This window comes from Arvicola amphibius, chromosome 5 (genome assembly GCF_903992535.2).
Source record: "Arvicola amphibius chromosome 5, mArvAmp1.2, whole genome shotgun sequence".
NCBI classification, from domain to species: Eukaryota; Metazoa; Chordata; class Mammalia; order Rodentia; family Cricetidae; genus Arvicola; species Arvicola amphibius.
Genome location: NC_052051.1, coordinates 22,039,941 through 22,060,390, shown reverse-complemented (window position 1 = coordinate 22,060,390; position 20,450 = coordinate 22,039,941). Strand labels below are relative to the sequence as shown.

The 20,450-nt window shown below is 44.1% G+C and overlaps 1 protein-coding gene across 3 annotated transcripts in view; it reads left to right on the top strand.

Annotated features, from left to right (window-relative positions):
• The window catches only part of Phf20 (PHD finger protein 20), a 95,575-nt gene that overhangs the window by 63,324 nt on the left and 11,801 nt on the right, over nucleotides 1-20,450 (top strand). For all 3 annotated transcript variants that reach the window (XM_038329727.1, XM_038329726.1, XM_038329728.1), the window contains 7 exons: nucleotides 3,956-4,069; nucleotides 4,958-5,146; nucleotides 6,468-6,647; nucleotides 12,805-13,083; nucleotides 16,851-16,949; nucleotides 17,511-17,675; nucleotides 18,188-18,366. In XM_038329727.1, coding sequence (XP_038185655.1) covers nucleotides 3,956-4,069; nucleotides 4,958-5,146; nucleotides 6,468-6,647; nucleotides 12,805-13,083; nucleotides 16,851-16,949; nucleotides 17,511-17,675; nucleotides 18,188-18,366 — 1,205 coding nt within the window. The remainder of the gene's footprint in view (nucleotides 1-3,955; nucleotides 4,070-4,957; nucleotides 5,147-6,467; nucleotides 6,648-12,804; nucleotides 13,084-16,850; nucleotides 16,950-17,510; nucleotides 17,676-18,187; nucleotides 18,367-20,450) is intronic.

The following is a 20,450-nucleotide window of genomic DNA, read 5'->3' as shown; positions in this document are numbered from 1 at the left end:
GCCTTTGTGGTTCTTTATACCTTCTGTACTTCAGTCCTTCGTGTTTGTGACTTGCTTGTGGCCTGAAAACAAATCATGCCTGTGGAGCTGAATTTCAGTGAGGTGTGTGTCCAGGTGAACATGTTGGGAGTGTGGCCGTGGCTGAGCTTCTGAGTGGACAGCCCATCTTCCCTGAAAGAGCCAAGGGAACTGAGGCCTTTCCTTGTGCCTGCTCACATGACGTCAGTCTGATGAAATAACATCCTGGTGAGCAAACATGAAAGGGGAGAAGAATGGGAGCTGAGGCAACAGGGGCTGGAGGTACAAGTAGCAGTAGGGCACACTCGGAGCCTGCATGACACCCTGGGTCCAGGCCTTAGTATCAGAAGCAAGCACACACAAACACGAGCCTCTGAGGGAGGCAGCCCTTCCACCACTCGCCTTCCCCCCCCCCAAAGAAAAAAGTTAGAGCTGGAGGCAAGGGCACCTTTTAAAATCGAGCTCTTACCGGGCATTGTCGTTCACACCTGTGACACTAACACTTGGGAAGCAGAAGCAGGAGGATGAATAGTTCAAGACTAGCTGGGGCTTTGTGATGATGAGACCCTGTCTCTAAAAAAAGACATTGAGCTTTTAAAAGATATTTATGGAAGGGGACATTTCAGTCTTAATACGAAGATAATTTGGTAATTAAATTGGTAAGAATTAAGGATTCAATATAGATTTAAGGAATAATATTCAGTTATTTAAAGGAAGTATAAACTCTGAGCTAGGAGATTGCCATGAGTCCATGAGTTCAAGGCTAGCCTGGGCTACATAGTGAGTTCTAGGTCAGTTCATGTTAGAATGAAACATTGCCACAAAAAGCAAAAAAAAAAAAAGCCTCCCATTTCCTCCTTTTATTAAAGTTGAGTATTTTATAATAAAAAAAGAAGTATAATAATTTTGGAATTCTTCTAGAATAACCAAGAATGAAACGAGTTTTGAGTTCTTGCCAAACCAGACACACATTCTTCAAGTGGTTTGGTAGCAGGAAGAGCAGTTCCCGGATGTCTAGATGGAACTCACCCATGACTGAGTGGATTTGTGCTTTTTAGACTTCCTTCTTTGCACATTCTCTGCATGAACATTGAAAAACTGTGAACTCGATCACATTTTCAAGCAATGTCTGTATTTTTTTGGCCTGGGAGCCCATAGCCTTGCACATGATAAACGTGTGCTTCACCACTGAGCTACATCCCTAGCCCACAGTATCTCTTTTTTCAGTACAAGTTTAAGCAGTTTCAGTATATAATTTAAAACGTAAAATTTGACATGAAATGTATTTTGTCAAAACTGGAGTAATAGCCCATTCAGTGATACCTAGTGGAAAAGTCTACCTTAAGTTACTTAGGTAGTAGTATATCCTCCTCAAATCTGAGTTCTAATTTTATAGGAGTCTAGATACAGCCTGATTTGTCTTCAGGTGAAATAACATGACCTTGGGCTCATGGCTCTTAACAAGCTTCCTAGATGAGGTGTTCTGGGGAGAGTTAGGGGGACACTTGGGTTTTGTATAGGTCCGTGTTTGTGTGTGGTATCAAAAGGAAGAAGGCTTGTCTGATGCTGTGTACATAGTTCAGGCATCCTTAAGAAATCAAGTATCCTGTGTTCACTGACATGGTAGTGTCCTGAGCTCTCTAGATTACACAGATATGATTGGGAGCAGACTCTGAGCTGTGTAGAATGGGCTGGTTTGTGTTGATGTTTAGCTTAGATTCAACCTTGGATCCAAGTTTCCGCCACTTTGAATAGAATAATGTTGATATGTTGGAAAGATTGACTATAACAAGAGGTTGCCTCCTCAGATCTGGGCTCTGCCTCTCTTCTTCTGCCACACGGAAGCTGCTGCTGATCTTAGCTGGGTCTTTTCTCTTTTTCCTCCCATTTGCTCTCCATCCTCCTTTTCCTGTCCATAGTCCTCTCCTGTCTTCTTTTGCCTCAGATTCTTTAGTCCTGCTTTCTTGCCAGGCTTCCTAATCTTTCTTCCAACTCTTTTTGGATTTTCATCTTTAAGATTTGAGGAGAGTGTCATCATTTAAGCTTAAAAATAGAAAATGAAGCACCTCCAGGGACTTAAATGTCTACCCTACTGGGCTAGTGATCTACAGCCATGTCTGGGGCACTGAGATTTGTGTTGGTTTTCATTTAGATCTTCAAAACAATACAAAACAGAACAAAAACACCGAGTAGCAGGTAGACAATGAAAACAGTAATCAAGCCCTAACCCTGACACAGATTTTAAGAATGAGCCTGCATGGGTGGGTTTTCTAATACTGGGTAGGTCAGGATTTGTTTAGTTTTAGTTCTTTTCTGTCTTTGGACTGGGCAGCAGGTTTTGAAAAGATTTGATGCTCAAAATGCCTGTGAGTCAGGCACTGGTAGTACAAGCCTGTAATCCCAGCACTTGAGAAGTGGGGGTCATTTCTAGCTACATACGGAGTTCAAGACCAGTGGTTCTCAACCTTCCTAATGCTGTGACCCTTGTTGTTGTGTTGACCCCCAACCACAAAGTTATTTTCATTACTACTTTATAACTATAATTTTGTTACTGTTATAATTGTAATATAAATATTTTTGGAGATAAAGGTTTGTCAAAGGTATTTCAACCCATAGGCTGAGAACCACCAATCTAGACTTTGTAAGCTCCTGTTTTCCTGCAGTACTTTTTCATAATACTGCAGGAGCCTTATATGCTAGTAACTGTCTGTAACCTCAGGAGATAGAGGCAAGAGGATCAGGAATTTCAAGTCAATCTCTGCTATATATCTAGTTTGAGACCAGCCTCTGAGGTACTACACTGTCTAATTTTTTCCTTTCCTCCAAGTAAAAAAGACGACAGGAGCATGTGCCGTAGTGCATGGTTGCAATCCCATCTACTTCAGAGACTGAAGCAGGAGGCTTACAAATTCCAGGCTACGCTCAGCAACTTAGCAAGACACCATCCCTCTCCTGTCCCCTGCCAAAACTTTTATATTGCCCACAAACCTTTGTATTATTTATTTATTTGGTGTTTTTTTTTTTTTTTTTTTTTTTTTTTTTTTTTTTTTTGGTTTTTCAAGACAGGGTTTCTCTGTGGCTTTGGAGCCTGTCCTGGAACTAGCTCTGTAGACCAGGCTGGTCTCGAACTCACAGAGATCCACCTGCCTCTGCCTCCTGAGTGCTGGGATTAAGGTGTGCGCCACCATCGCCCGGCCTTATTTATTTGGTTTTTCGAGACAGGGTTTCTCTGTGTTGCTTTGTTGCCTGCCCTGAACTAGCTTGTAGATCAGGCTGGCCTCGAATTTACAGAGATCCTCCTGCCTCTGCCTCCCCAGTGCTGGGATTAAATGCGTGCACCACCACCGCCTAGTGAACCTTTATGTTTTTAAGAGGTCATATTGGAATGTGGTGTTTTAAAGAGGTTTTAGAAGTGCTAGAACCTAGGCAAGACCACAACAAGAAACTGAGGAAGTCTGCAGAGTGTCAGATCTTCCTAAGGGGACAGTTTGTCACTCAGTTAGTTGTCTTGTCTTTTTCCTTAAAGTATGAATGCTCATTTTCAGAGTTTAATAATGTACCTTTTTAAAAAAGATTTATTATGTATACAACATTCCTTCCATGTATGTTTGCATGCCAGAAGAGGGCACCAGATCTCATTATAGATGGCTGTGAGCCACTATGTGGTTGCTGGGAATTGAACTCAGGACCTCTGGAAGAGCAGTCAGTGCTCTTAAGCTCTGAGCCATCTCTCCAGCCCCCATAATGTATCTTTTTTAAAGTTTTGAGGCAGGGTCTTACTGTATCTTAATATCTATAAGGATATCTTTCTCATCTCTCTTTCTATATATAAAGTGTGTGTGTATGTGTATATACACACACAAAATATTTTATTTGTAAAAAGATGCAGTTAGGCACTAAGAGTTATATATTTTTGTGTGCTTTGTATATATTACAGCTGTAGATTCAAACTCTCAAACTTTGCAACCAATAACATTGGAATTGAGAAGACGGAAAATATCAAAAGGAAGTGACATCCCATTAAAACGTCCCCGACTTGACAAAAATTCATGTGAGTCTCCAATTTATGTATATGTGCCTAGAATTTGAGAAGTTATTTGGGTCAACCTCTGTGTTCTGTCTGTCTGTCCTGTTTCTTATGAGTGCTAATGACTGTACTTGAGCTAATGTGAGTGGAATGTGCTTGTGTCAGTAGGTTTTTGCTGGAAGCAATGTGATCTATATTTGTGTTGGGCTCAGTGATAGCATATCTGCCTCCTTAAAGTGTATTTGATTGGGATTCCTTTTGAGATATTATATGACCTAGTAAGGATGGACTTCATGTGGTGAGAGAAATTTTAGCCAGGCATGGTGGCACATGCCTTCAACTCTAGCACTAGGAAGGCAGAGGGAGGCTGATCTCTGTGAGTTTGAGGAGGACTGATGCTACATAGAGAGTCTCGGTCTGAAAAACAAGCAGAACATTAGAAATACTATATGCATGCATATATATAATATTTACTAGAAATACTATATGTGTGTGTATATATACATATAAAATGTTTACTAGAAAGCAAACATGTTGTCTTCAAAAAAGATTGTGATGGCTTTTAAATATGGCTCTGGCAGCCCTTACTTTGGGAGTCATCATACAGTCTTTTACACTGGAAGCTCCAAAATAGAGCCATGGTCAAGATTAGGACGTGGCTCTGCACACCTCTTCAGTCTGAATTCTTGACATTGGGCTGTAAGCTCTCTTGCTCAGACTAGGAATTCTTAACAAAGTAAAGTAACTTCAGCAGAGGTTTTAGTTTTGCTATAAGCTAGGAAAGGCTATCAGTCTGGCATTCCAGAAGTCTCTGTAGAAAAGCCCTTGTAGAATTGAGCAGTTCAGAATCTGCCTTAGTGGAAGTCTTCTTTCCTGTTGGTTTCTGAGTACAACTCTCTGAATGGTTTACAGCCCAGGAACAGTCCAAAAACCGCTCTGAAAACAGTGACAAAGACTTGTCCAGGAGACGGTCCTCTAGGCTATCTACTAATGGAACCCATGAGACCCTAGATTCCGACTCGGTTGTACCTGATCTGGTTCATACGGTTGATACGAATCCTCTACAAGACAAGGCATCTAGTGCCAAGGAATCTGCTGAAGGTAAGTCAGTGTCTGTTTAGTATTTAGCCTGCCTGGTTCCTGTCTACTAAAAACCAGTCTAGATTCTTCTGTATAGGTTTCTTTTTCTTTTCTTTCTTTTTTTAAAGTTTTATTTATTTAGTTATTATATATACAATTTTCTGCCTGCATGTATGCCTACAGGTCAGAAGAGGGCATCACATCTCATTACAGAGGGTTGTGAGCCATCATATGGTTGCTGGGAATTGAGCTCAGGACCTCTGGAAGAGCAGCCAGCACTCTTAACCTCTGAGCCACTGTATAGGTTTCTGTGTTAGACTGTATTGAAGTTTTTTTTTTTTTTTAATTAATGTGTATAGGGCTGGAGGGATGGCTCAGTGATGCTGTTCTTGCAGAAGAACCACGTTAAATTCCTAACACCCAAGTTTTATGATCCATAACCACCTGTAACTTCTGTTCTGATGTAGCCTCTGCAGACACTGCATGCATGTGGTGCACAGATATTCTTGCAGGCAAAACACACATACACAGCTGGGCATGGTTGTATAACTTTTAATCTCAACTTTGGGGAGGCAGAGGCAAGCAGATCTTTATGAATTCCAGGCCAGCCAAGGCTCCAAACAAACAACCCCCCACCAAAACTCATAAACAGAAAATAAAATAGAATCTAATAATAATAACTCTTTAAAAAAAAGTGTGTGTGTGTGTGTGTGTGTGTGTGTGTGTGTGTGTGTGTGTAGGTATGTGTGCCACAGCAGTGTGAGCCATCTCTCCAGTCCCAGGTTAGATTGTGTTAAAATCCAAATATTTTTGTGGTGTATTGTTCTTCCTAGATGGTTCAGATGCTTTTGTGGTTGTTTTTGCTTTTTATTCTGTGCTGCATGTCAGACTGGAGGCACATGGCTTGGGGAGCCCTGCTTCTACGCCTTTTTTGATACTGCCTTGCTCTCTGTGCATTTTTGCTGATTTTCTTTTACTTTAACCAAATTCTTTTAAGTACTTATAGCCCTGGCTGTATGGGTGGAAGTCCTTTTCTTTTTTTAAATTTTTATTTATTTGTTTGTGTGTGTGTGTGTGTGTGTGTGTGTGTGTGTGTGTGTGCGCATGCTCATATATGCCACAGTATGTGTGATCAAAAGATAACTTGTGGAACTCTGTTCTCTTTGTCGTGTGGGTACTGGGGACTGGCTGCAGATTATCTGGCTTAGAAGCATCTTGTTGGCCCTCCTTTTTTGTTTTGAGATGGGATCTCTCTATGTAGCATTATGGTTTGGAACCCTATATAGATCAGGTGAGCCTCAGACTCTTTATTTCTTATTGTATATATACATATTTCCTCTAGGTCAATTGAAATCTCCATTGGAGGCTGGCCAGGTCTCATCTGTATTAACTTGCCATTCCTTTGGGGATGGACTGGGGGCTGCAGACTTGGAGTTGAACTGCAAGTCAATGGGAGAAAACACTATGAAAACAGAACCACTCTCTCCTCTTGCTGAGGCACAGGAGGTTTCGACTGTTGAAGGTATGTGTTTAGAATTAACGTAACCATGCTTTATGTGTATACTTGCACTTTTACTTCAACTATGAGGTGTTTGTTTATTGAGACAGGGTTTCTTTGTATAGCTATTCTGGAACTTGCTCTGTAGACCGGGCTGACCTTGAATTCACAGAGATCTGCCTCCAGAATACTTGTACCAAAGGTGTGTGCCACTACACCTGTAAGTTTTTTTTATTAAAAAAAAAACCTATTCTAAATTATCTTATTTGTGAATGTTATGCATGTAACATGGAGCAAAGAACAGATTCGTGTGGTTTCTAGATCAGTAGCTGTAACCCATGTAGTCTTGGTGTTTGTCTGTCTGTTATAAAGTGAAGAGAGGCTGAAGAGATGGCTCAGCCATTAAAGGCAGGCTTACATCCAAAAATATAAAGTGAACAGAAAGGTATTTGTCAGTGGAGTGTTAGAAGCTAACAAATGTTGTGCTTTTAAGTTAAGTAGGTTTTTATGCTTTTTGTTTGTTTGTTTGAGGCAAGGCCTCACTCTGTAGCCCAAGTTGGCTTAGAACTCACCAGATAGCCCAGGCTATCCCCAAACTCATGGCAATTCTTCTGTCTCAGCCTCTAAGTGCTGGAATTGCAGGCATAAGCCACCTGGTTCTGTTTTCTTGAGTAGAAAGTCTTAGATATATAATCATTTTACTACAGCTCATGTATCACCAAGTAGGCTTATTTGTTTTATGCTCTCTTAGGTCTTTCTAGCTAACAGAATGGCTAATCAAAATGTGGACTCCAGAAACCCTTAAAGTACAAAGAGTGGACTGTTTGCAGCATGTGTAGAGGAGCTGAACTCAGAACTCCCTCTCTGACCCCTCCCTATATGCCAGAGTTCTGGCTTTTCATTTTACACAGATGAATGGCCATATTAGACTTAGTGTTCTTAACTGCCTCTGGGAGGGAGGTGGCATTTACTTAGGGTTGGAGGAAGGGTCTTAGAAAGTGGGCAACAGGTAGGCATTTGAGGATGGGGGCCCATGAGACTTTTGACTTCCTAAAGTAGGTTAAGGCCTAACAAGGAAGTTGCTGTCAGTCTGAGGCCATTTGCATGGTGTTCTTTACTTTCAAGTTAAGTCTAACTTTACAGTAGACAGAGGAGCCTGGTAAGTTGCAAGAAGATGCAGTTCATCCAAAGCTGTCTGTACCTATGGATTTCCAGTGTGGTCCCGAATCCTGCCCTTCTGACATGGCCCAGTCCCATTTGATGTGTTGCTGGGTGCTGTGGACACAGTAAGAAGAGAACAAAATTATTGCCTGGAGGGACTTTGTGCAGTGTGGGGTGTGGACCCATCTGTTTCCAGGCCCGTGTCCCATTCATGTGTCCGCTCTGAATGAGGGGCAGCAGGCAGTAGATGATTAGGACTTGGGGATGCGTAGCCTTTGGAATTCTGTAGCTAAAGGGGAGAAATACTTGTCCTAGAAGCAAAGAGGTGTTCCTGGGGTTTGTTTTGGAACAAGGGCTCTGTGGCAAATACAGATGATACAGAAAGATTGCCGGGAAAAAGGCTGCTAAAGACTCATACACCAGGAATGTGTTATATAAGTGAGCAGGAAACGGGCTGAGTTGTCAGCAAAACAGCCACAGGGAGCAGGGGTGACTAGAGGCAGCACAGTTACTGGGAAGTGACTGTTCTCCAGGCTGCTGGTCTTCCTAAACCTAGATGGAGAGTCATGACTGTGAGACTCCTAGGCAGCAGTTGGAGCTGGCATAAACAACATGTCAGGTTCAGAGAAGGATGGCAGCTGGGCCTCCCAAAGCACAGCCCAGGCAGCTGGGGCAACACTGCCACCTTATGGAATAGATGTTGAGTATGTATGTGTGTAGATGAATGGAGGTCTGGGGCCAACTTTGTGAGCCACTTCTCTTTTCTTTTATGTGGGTTTGGGAAGCAGAATCACATGGCAGGTGTGTGCAGCAAGCACCTTTACTCCCTGAGCTCCTGTTGACCCTAGATATTTTTCCTGAGCACACACATACATATGTGTAAACATACGTGTATGGTTTCTTTTTTCTTAGTACTAAGGACTGAACCACAGATTCATTCCTATTGAGTACACACTCTGCTACTGAGCTACACACTTGGTCATGCATTCTTTTCTTCTACGGTATTAGATTGAACCCAGGGCTTTGTACAAGTCAAGCCAGGGTTATACCACTGAGTTATATCCTCAGTATCCTCAGCCCTGTGTATATTTTTAAGTAAGTCTAATTTGTAATTATCTCAGGCCTACAAAAATTTTGTAAATACAGTACAAAAAAGAGAAGCATGATCGCTCACACATGTAATCTCAGCATCTGGGAGGCTGAGGCTGGAGGGTTACTGTGAGTTTGAGGCTACCCTGGGCTACCCAGTGAGTTCAAGGTCCTCCTGGGCTACATAGTTTGTTCAAGGCCAATTTGGTGCACAGAGTGAAATCCTGTCTCAACAACAGTTAGACAGAATTTCCATAACTGTCTTTTACAAAGCAACACCTGGTAGGATAGGAGGTGGTTCAGACCCTAAAGGAGCAATGCTATAGTCTCTGAACTGGTGGGTTCTTCTCCCCTCGCCTGCTCGTGTGTGTGTGTGTGTGTGTGTGTGTGTGTGTGTGTGCGCGCGCGCGCGCGCGTGAGTGCGTGCGTTAATGTGTGTGCGTGTGCGTTAATGTGTGTGCGTGTGTGTGTGTGTGTGTGTGTGTGTGCGCGTGTGTGCTCAAGCTTCCCTGTGTAGCCCTAACCAGCTGCAGACTCACCATCCCCAGCTTCCTCTGTCTGCCAGGTCCTGGGATCACAAGCAGCTGCCACCACACCCAAGTCAGTGTTTCATCTGCTTTTCATTTTTCCTGTGTCCATGGTTTTAAAGTTGATAACAAAAAAAAAAAAAAAAAAAAAAAAAAAAAAGGACAGGACCCCTTTGTGATTTTGTTGTGGTTGGTTTTTAGTTTTTGGAGACAGGGTTTCTCTGTGTAACACTTCTAGCTCTCCTGGAACTCTGTAGTCCAGACTAACCTCCAACTCACAGAGGTCTGCCTGCCTCTTCCTCCTGGGATTAAAGGCATGTGCCACCACACCCAACCTTAATTAATTAATTCTGAGACGGGGTCTCTTGTATCCTAGATTGGCCTGGAACTTGCTGTGAGGATATCTTCAGCCCCGATCCTTCTATCTCCACTTGCACTAAGCTCAGTGTGTTCAGTGATGAGGTGTAGCATGTAATCATTGGGCCAGCAGTAGATGACATGTGTTCCCTGCCAGAGGGGGCCATCTGGATCCCTTCCTACATGCTGAGTGAGCTGGGTCTGGATGGAAATGAAGACTTGAGTGAACTAGAGATGAATGGCAGGGAGAGAAGGCACAGGATGAGAGCCTGAAGCAGTCACTGGGGCCAGGTGGTATTGGCTGAGGTAGGAACTGAGGCTTGCTGAAGAACAATGACTTTAGAAGACAAGATAGTGCTAAGGAGCCAGAATTAGGCCAGTCTGAGTGTCATCCACCTAGCTTTTGAGATATTGGCAATGAGCATACCAAAAGAGATTAAAGTAGGTCTAGCTTTTTATTAATTTTGTGTGTGGGTATGTTTGTGTGGGATGTGTTTGCCTGTATCTGTCTGTGCTTCACAATTGTTCCTTGTGTCTGTGGCGGCCAGAAGAGAGCTTGAGAGTTCCTGGAAAAGGAGTTACATACAGACTGTCATGAGCTACCACCTGGGTGCTGAGAATCAAACCCAGATCCTATGGAAGAAAGCAACCAGAGCTCTTAACTGCTGAGCCTTTGCTGCAGCCCCTAAAATTGACTTTTATAGTGAACAGAGTTTAAGGACTGGAGTGGGGTATGGTTCTATCATACATGAAACTTGGGGTTCAACCCCCTAGCCCTGTAACAGTAAAATAAAACAATAACAATGCCAACCTATTTAAAAGCTTTTTCAGAAGTATGAGATATGTTTGTTATAGTAGGAAAAGTATAAATCATTGCCCAGGTATGTGTGATTTATAGCAATACTAGCCTCCAAGGAGCTGAATGCTGCCAATAGCCAGAAAGCCCTGACTCTCTCCCCAGAGGACACAGATGAAAACAAAACCTGGCCAAACCATTGATTGCTCTGCATGCAGGAAGGAGTCCAGATGGCCCTGGCTCTTGGGGACCACATGCATGCATCTGTCAGTATACATCCACATATACTAATTTCTCTGTTACAGGACTATAGGAATAAGAAGGCTGCTGATCCCACTCTGTATTCTCTATTACAGTATGATAGGATTACTCCAAACACAGAGACTTGGAACACTTTTATTTTCTCTTAGTTGATGTGGGTGACTCACCTGGGGGTTGTCCAGGACTAAGCTCTCATCTGGAAACTTTCAGGGGAGCAGCCCAGTCTTTAGCTACTTGAAGATGGTGACTGAAGGCCTTGGCATTTTGCTGGCACTTCCGGGTACTCTGTGCAATGGCCTCTGGGAAGTGACTCAGAACATGGCCTGTGTTTTTAAGCCAACAGAGAAGTCTGTCTGCCAGGAAGCTAGTGTTACAACCTCACTAGCAGGGGATGCTACTGCCTTTCCATATTCTGTTAGAGAGATGACTCACGGGTGCTGCTCAGATTGAGGGGTGGGATGGAGGAGTACACAGGGGCATGAAGACCACGAGGCTTGTTGGAAACCCAGCTGCTTGAACACCAGTGTCTGAAGATTTCAGATCATCCATCTTTTGATGTAGTACGTTCTCTGCCTTGTTAGCGTCACCATCCTTGAAAAGAGCTCTTAGTTTGGCTGGCTGGGGGCTTTGTCCTAGTGACACCTGGCAGTGTCTTTCCATACGGAGTTTCCATGCCTACCTAAGCCTGTGTGATCTTGGCACTGCCATCCCTCAGAGGCACCCAGGTGCTAGGCTTGCTTCTCTTGGCAGTGCAGTTGTCCCACCTTCTACTTAAATACAGAGAAGAATCAGGGATTTTGATTTGAGGGAATTTTTTCCTGCTGAATTGACTTTGTTGTCTATTGAGAGAGGCTGCTTGTTGGTTCCCAGGTGCTCAGCCCTGAAATAGTCACACAGAAACTATATTATTTAAATCACTGCTTGGCCCATTAGCTCTAGTTTCTTATTGGCTAACTCTTACATCTTAATTTAACCCATTTCTAGTAATCTGTGTATTGCCACAAGGCTGTGGCTTACTGGGTAAAGTTCTGGTGGTATCTGTCTCCTGTGGGGTGACATGGCTTCTCTCTGACTCTGCCTCCTTTCTCCCAGCATTCAATTTAGTTTTCCCCACCTACCTCTGTAGTGTGGAGCTGTGGGCCGCTTCCCACCGCCCAGCTCTAGGCTGCCTGGCTAGCTTAGCCCCAGAAATAACAACACACAAATTGTATTCATTTAGACACTGCCTGGCCCATTATATCTAGCCTCTTCTTGGCTAACATCTTAACTAACCCATATTTAAAAATCTGTGTAACACCACGAGTGGTGTCTTACCGGGAAAGATTCAGCATGTCTGACCTGGCAGCTGGCTTCATCGCATCTGTCTCCCTGAGGAGAGGCATAGGGGTCTGGCCCAGAGAGGCGAGGCATGGCGATTTATCTCACTTAGGAGAGGCGTGGCATCTGACTGAGCCATCTACCTCACTTCCTTCTTCCTGTTCTGTCTACTCCACCCACCTAAGGGCTGGCCAATCAAATGGGCCAGGCAGTTTCTTTATTAGCCAGTGAAGAGTCCTCCATTATACCTCTATTCCCTGTGCAGGCCCAAGACAGTTTCATTATTAACCAGTGGTATTCACAGCATACAGAGGGGAATCCCACATCAGTTGTCTTTTCAAAAGCTTGCTATAGTGGCAGGCTGTCAGGTCCCATGTGTCCCAAGTTAGCCTATAGTCAGACCACACCTCTCTTGGAATCTGTTCATAAATAAGGAGATAGTAATTAGGACATTGATAGGCTCTAAAGATGGAAGTGAGTTGTCTCAGGAAATACTGCATGTAGAATGATTGGTTAATGTTGGCCTAAAGGCAGTTGGGAGGGTTTCCTGTAGCTACTGGACTGTTCTTTCAGAATTGCTTGCCACTGCCACGTTTCCTGGCTGTGCTGATGTATACTCCATAACAGCCAGCACAATCCATGGCTCCTCACTTTTTTTTTTTTTTTTTAACAGTTCCAAATACTTTGAGGAAAACAGATGACTTTGTGGCATTGAATGTGCCAGCTGTGGACCTAGACCACAAGTTTCGATGCAAGGTTGTGGACTGTTTGAAATTTTTCCGCAAGGCTAAGCTGCTGCACTATCATATGAAGTATTTCCATGGGATGGAGAAATCACCAGAGCCAGAGGAGAGTCCGGGGAAGAGGCATGTGCAAACTCGGGGCTCTGCAGGGCCTGACAAGGCCAGCCAGGAGAACCTGACCAGGAAGCGGGGCTCTGCCAGCTCCCCAAGTGAGTATCTTGCTTTTGTGGTATGTCCTGGAAGGACTCTGACATTTCTTAGATGGAAAACTGCCGTAGGTTGATTGGTCCCCTGAGGAGATGGTTCTTGGGACTGAACCCATCGTAGAACTGAAGCCCTCCTGGAGGAAGCAGGAAGCTCTGCTTCTCTGTGTTCATGTGACGTTAAGGGAGTTACTGTGAAGTCTGCCAGGATGAGTGGACCATCAAGCAAAGGAGCTCTGAGATCAGCAGAAGTTGGTCCCAGGACAGATGAATGCTGCCCTGGTACCCCACAGACTCATGTCCTGTTCCTGCCAGGACAAATGTTGAAAAGATATAAAAGTGAGTTTGAGCCTGTCTGTTGCTGGGTGCAGGTATGAACCCTCTAATCCCTCACACACCTCAAGACACTTTCTAAAAGCTGCTTAGTACAGAAATCACAATGCGCTGGCACAGCCACCAAATCTCCCTTCCTACCTCCCAGAGAACCCCCCCTTTTTTTGAGATTTCTTCTAAAACTTAAAGAAATTGAAAATTATGCTTTGCTTTTTAGATGAGTCTTATTTATGCCAGGCTTGCCTAAGTATTGAAAATGATTTTTTCCCCCGAGACAGGGTTCTCTGTAGCTTTTAGAACCTGTCCTGGAACCAGCTCTTGTAGACCAGGTTGATCTCAAACTCGCAGAGATTCACCTGCCTCTGCCTCCCGAGTGCTGGGATTAAAGGTGTGTGCCACTACTGCCCACTTACTATTTTTTTTATAGTTTATTTTTACTTTATGTGCATTGGTGTTTTGCCTGCATGTTAATATGTATGAGGGTCTTGGATCCTCTGGAACTAGAGTTGCAGAGAGTTGTGGGCTGCCATGTGGGTGCTGGGAATTGAATCTGGGCCCTTTGGAAGACCATCTGAGCCATCTCTCCAGCCCATAGTTTATTATTTTTGAATAGGCACATTTTTAAAAATATGAAAAGAAACAGTGGTTTTAATAGTATATTTAGTATATCCAAAATAGTATTGTGGCACCATGTGGTAATTTGGTCAGTGGCAAACCATGTATATAACCACAGTGTCATAAAATTATGTTATCTGTGACATAGCAGCCGTTGGAGTTTGGACAGTGAAATTAGCTAAGGATAAATTTCTTAGAACATGTCCTGTGTAGTGGACATATGACAGACAACCATCTTAGTGTGTGAGCAACATGAAAATCATGACTTTTATATATTTTACCTAGAAGTCAATCTTTAAAAATTGTCCTGTGTTTTCTTTTCTTTTTGTTTTGTTTTGTTTTCGAGACAGGGTTTCTCTGTAGTTTTGCAGTCTATCCTGGAACTAGCTCATATAGACCAGGCTGGCCTTGAACTCACAGATATCCGCCTCCTGCCTCCCGAGTGCTGGGATTAAAGGCGCCACCACCGCCCAGCTGTCCTGTGTTTTTACCTAAAACACAGATCAATACAAACTAGCCTTACCTGTGAGGTGCCCGGTGCTGTGAATGGATGGCCAATGGTATTCCATTCGCTGGCCTGTGTAGTTCTCTTTCCTTCAGCTGGGCTGTACTTGCTGAGGCTAAAGGCTAAATTAGAATGAAGTGCCCAAGGAAGACCAGTTGTCAACAGACCACTAGAAAGTAGCTGTATGACATACTGCATAGGGCACTCCCCATCCTAGTGGGTTTACTTCTGTCTTGTCCAAGCCTCAGCAGGGGGTGGTTTTTTTTTTTTTCAGAGTGGGTTAGTATGAGCTGAACTGTGTCTAGATTGAACACCAAAGCCCATGCCCTACTTTTTAAAAGCAGAGATCACCTACCTCAGGGAAAATTGCTTATTGAGCAGGGACTCCAAATGCTGGAGTCGGAATTGCTCCAGGCTAAACTAGATCAGCCTGTCCACTTTGCTAAGATTTATTGCCATGCTCTGGCCTGGGCCCTGCTAAAGAGACTTAAGGGAAGTGCTTATGGTTATGGGTGCTCTGGAACAAAGAAACAAAGGTCTGGTTCATTTCTTTTATTTAAGCAATACTTGATACATTTAGGGTCAAACACTGGCTTTTTTTGAGACTGTGTGGTGCTGACTGGCCTGGAACTTTATATAATGTGTTGATCTATAGAGATTTACAGAGATCTACCTGCCTCTGCTGGGATTCAAGGTATGCACCATTGTACCCAGCCAAACACTTGAGTCTTTAGGGATATTAATACTCCTCAAGGGGAATGAGGAGGCGTCCTTGTCACCAAATTTTCTAGCACCACAATAATGCTGATGGCAGCGGAAACTAGCACTCTGGTGCCCCAAGGTTCAGTTTAGTCTAAAGCCAAGGTTTTCCCAGGGTAAGAAAATGGCCCAGGTGGGAATGGCAATAGATAGTAAGCAGGAGCGGATTTCTTTCTCTTCCATTCCATGGTGCTCTTCCTAGGTTAAGCCTCTGTGTGGTAAGCTCAGTGGAAAAGGCACTTACTGCAGAGCCTGATGGCAGGAGTTTAATCCTGGGGACTCATGTAGTAGAGAGTGGGCCACCTCTACATGTATACCAGCATTTCTCTCTCATGGTTCTACGGGCTGGGAATTCCTAGATAAAAGCATCACTAGTGTGGCTCCCAGTGAAAGATCTTTCCCCCGCATCCTCATATGCATCTCTAGTTAGTTCTAGAAAGACACTAGTCCTATCAGGAAGGCCCCACCCTCATGATAGGTGCCTCCCAGAGTTTCCTTTTCCATATAACATCACATTGCAGGTGGAAACGTAACAACAGACATTTTAGGATTGGGGCAGAAAGCCCTGTGTTCAGTCCCCAGCACTGCCAGAAAAATACCAATTTTAGGGATGAGGGATCGAGAGAGCACATAATTCAGGTATATCAATGTAGCTTAAATGTCACTTTCTTTTATACAAAGGGGCATGACAAAGCCCTTTGAGTTCAAACGTGTCCACCTTTGTGACACTGCAGCCTGTCATTGCTCTCTGCAGACATGCTAGCCTCATTCATAGCTGCCCTGTGATGCCTGTGACTAAGAGCACCTTAGCAGGTTGGACAGCTGCTAGATACTGCAAAGTAGTGGAAGTTTACAGAGATACTGGGGACACAGTGTCTACTTATGTAGCAAGGACAAATTGAAGGGAGAAGTCTGTGATACCGGGGAGGTGTGGGGGGGTAATGTTGAGAATTAGATCTGTGTCCATTTGCATTTCCCATTTTGGGAACAGTTCATGTCCCAGGACTTCTAGTAGATAGATTGTAGTACACACACACACACTTTTTTTTTTCTATTTCTGAGAAAGCTTCACAGTGTAGCCTTGCTGGCCTTGAACTTTTTTTTTTTTTAATTTTTATTGATATATGAGAGACATCCTTACTCACCCTGGCTGGCCTGGAACTTGCTCTGTAGACCAATTGGTTTGAACTCATGAGATCCACCTGCCTCTGCCTCCTGAGCATTGACAAACTTTCCTATCAAGGACCAGATAACACTGTCATCTTTGAGGGCCCTAAAGTCTCTGTCCTCATGACTCAGCTTGGCAACTGAAGCAGGAAAGCAGCTGTAGACATACAGTAAGTGAACGCTGCACATTTCACCCAGACCCAGAGGCTGGATGAAGGAGGCATAGTCTTACTAGCTCTCCTCTGTGTCTCCCAGGGGCAGAAAGGGACCTTCCCAGTCAGGACCAGGTCAGAGACTGTTATTTTTTTGTCTTGTGCATACTTGATTACTAAGAAAAGAACAAGATCTCAGAACTGAAATAAAGTAACAACTCTTGAATGTGTGTTAATTCTAGCTGCAAAAGAGAAGGAAAAGAATAAAGAGAAGAAATTCAAAGAGCTTGTGAGAGTGAAACCAAAGAAGAAAAAGAAAAAGAAAAAGAAAACCAAGCCTGGTAATTTTCCCTGGATGGCTTCCCTGCTTAGGAATAACCAGCAGGCCTTTCCTAGGGCTTGTGGGCTCGGCATGGGCTCTGGAAGAGGGTGTGGGTTGATGCTGGACACTAAACCAACTCAACTCACTCACTAACATAGCTCAGGTTGCTCTCAGACTGAATTCTTCAGCTCCATCCTCCCAGGCACTGAGATTACAGTTGGGCATGATCTTCGTAGTTTGCTTCATAACTGTTAAACACCCAACTCTCAAGAAAAGCTTCAGTTCTTGAAAAGTGTGTTTCAATTCCAACAACAGTGTTTGAAAAAAAAAATCTCTGTTCAACCTTGGGAGCTAAAGAGGTGCCTTGTTTTATTCTCAGTGCCCCTTTTGGCTTACAAAAGCCATTTTACCAGAAAAGAAGGAAGGGCAGGGTGAGGAGGAAGTGATTGCCCTTCACCCCTCTCTGTGGTGTACTTCCCCAGGCCTTTGAGCTCTTTGATCTGCAGGCTGCTATTGGGTTGCTTCTGGGATGCGGGTGGTGTCTGAGGTTGCTCATTTGTACCTGATGCTGTTCTTGTAGAATGTCCCTGCAGTGAAGACATCAGCGACACCTCCCAGGAACCTTCTCCACCCAAAGCATTTGCTGTCACCAGGTGTGGGTCCTCACATAAGCCTGGGGTCCATATGAGCCCACAACTCCATGGTTCAGATAATGGAAACCATAAAGGGAAACTGAAAGCATGTGGTAAGAGCCCACTCTCATCTGAACACCTGTTAGGAAGTGTGTGGTCCATAACCAGTGGTTGTGGTGTGGAGGAAGGACTCAGTGACCATAAGTAGTCAGGCACCGGGGTCTAACCTTATCCTTGCAGTTGGTCCTGCCTCTTTTCCTTAGAGTGTGCAGAACTCTAAAGGTGGCTGTGGATAGAGTTGGCTATATGCCAGGTCCTGGCTGCCTACGGGCAGCTAGGGAGCATTTTAGAGTCCTTAGGGCAATGGTGTGTGTGGTTCACAAGAAGTCACTCTTCTTATAGTGAGCTCCGGGATTTTGGGAGCCTCTTCATGGTCCCTTAGTGAAATGAGGACATGTAGTTCAGCCCTTGGCAGGCAGCATGTTCCAGTAAGAAGCCCTGCCTGAGAACAGTGTCCTGTTGCCAGGCGGTGGAAGTCCCTGGAGGAGGGGCAGAGACAGTGTGGTATACAAAAGCATTATCTGTGAGTTTAGAGCATTGACTATTAGCCTCCCTTTCCTTCCAGAGGAGGATAATTTGAGTGAGTCCTCTTCTGAGAGCTTTCTTTGGACTGATGAGGAATATGGTCAAGATGTCGATGTCACCACCAACCCTGATGAGGAGCTTGATGGGGACGACCGCTATGATTTTGAGGTGGTTCGTTGCATCTGTGAAGTCCAGGAGGAAAATGACTTCATGATTCAGGCAAGTAGAGCTCCCAGAACACAGGACAGAGGAAGATAAACTGATCTCCCAAGAGGATGTAAGGCCAGCAGCGATAGTGAGGCATGTCAGCAGCCTCCAGTGTGCACTGCTCACAGCAGTAACCAAGTTTGCCTTTTGATTCAGCTTTCTGAGAATTGTAGGCTGCTGTAAATAAAATGAGAGAGGAGTCACTGAGGCTAAAGGAGACGGCCTAGCCTGGCCTGTCATCCCACAGTGAGGTGTGACAATTCAGTTTCTTTATGGACTCCTCTTTTCTTTGACATAAATCTCCTTTGTGGCCTAAAGAAGTGGAGTCTGGGTTTATAAAATGTCTGTTTCTGTCTGCTACTTGGTGTTATGGGGGAGAGGGTAGTGTCTGTCTGTGTTGGTGGCAGTAGGTGTTCCCAACGAAAGGACTGGCAGCCCATTATGCATTAATACTCTGCATTGGCTAATATCCATTAGTAGTAATAGGTCCAGCTTCTTGGTTTGCTTTCTTTGTTTTTATGTACATGGCATCAAATTTTGAAATTGACTTGATTTAATGTACGTAGTTGAATTTATGTGTTTTATCCTTTTAGTTGCCTTATTTTAGGTGGAGTCTCTGTCTTAGCTATTTTCTATTGCTGTTATAGACTATCCTGACAAATGCAACTTAAGGGAGAAATTACTGTGGTCCATAGCTCTGGAGGGGTGGATGGACACAGCATGGCATGGTGCAGAAGCTGTCAGAAGAGTGGAACTAGTTAATACCTGCATGCTGCGTGCTTGCTTTCTCTATTCTTACAACGTTTAGCATCCCCTGCCTAGGGAAATGGTGCCACCTACAGTGAGAGGGTCTTCCACTCAATCTACTTAAGATAATCCCAAATAAACAGATCCACAAACTAACCTGATCTAGATAATCCCTTGTTGAGAGAGGTGATTCTAGATTAAAGCAGATGAAATTAACCACAGTCTCATCCTGGTCCCATTTGCCCTTGAACTTTCTGTCTCTGCTTCCTAAATACTGAGGTTACAGTCACATGCTACCACGTGTCTCTGCTTCCTAAGTGTAGACTTTTGTGGTTTCTTCTAGAGCTTCAGAGATTTTAAGAACTTTATGCATCCCCAGCACTGGGGAGGCAGAGACAGGCAGATCTCTGTGAGTTTGAGGCCAGCCTGGTCTACAGAGCAAGTTCCAGGACATACTCCAAAGCTACAGAAAAATTCTGTCTCCAACTCCCCCCCCCCCCAAAAAAAAAAGAGTGAAAGAAAGAAACAAACAAACCTTATGCATGTTTTAGCTGGGTGGCAATGGCATGTACTTTTAATCCCAGCACTCAGGTTGCAGAGGCAGGTGGATCTCAGTTTGAGGCCAGTCTGATCTACAAAGCAAGTTCCAGAACAGCCAGGGCTACACAGAGAAACCCTGTGAAAGAATTTTTTAAAAAAGGGGGGGGGAGCTGGAGAGATGGCTCAGAGGTTAAGAGCACTGCCTGCTCTTCCAAAGGTCCTGAGTTCAATTTCCAGCAACCACATGGTGGCTCACAACCATCTGTAATGGGGTCTGGTGCCCTCTTCTGGCCAGCAGACATACACACAGACAGAATATTGTATACATAATAAATAAATATTTAAAAAAACAAACCTATGTCTGTTTTATCCTTTTGCAGTTTGTTTTGGTATGAAATGGGGCTGTGGCTTCCCAGTTGACGGGCAGCAGAAGCTGAGAAGGAAGTGACAACAGTCAGTCTGGAGTCAGTACTATGCAGTTAATGTAAATTTTGGTTCTGAGACAGATTCTAAAGTATCCAGGCTGGCTTTGGCCTCACAGTGTAACTGAGGCTCGCTTCGTTTTCCACTACACCTCACATCTAAGTGTTCTTCCTGTGCCATGGCCTCTACCAAAGCCAATAGCCTCATGGGCACTTCAGATAAGGCTCTTGGGACTGAAGAACACAGGACTCTTTAGCCTACTTCGTTCACTTATGTGTAAGCCTTCATGTGGTCAGTGGTGGGCAGGAGTCAGTAGGGAGTGCTCCCTGCCGTTTCCTCTCACCCTCACGCTTTTAGGGGCTTCCTGCCTTCTAAGTTGTGTTGCT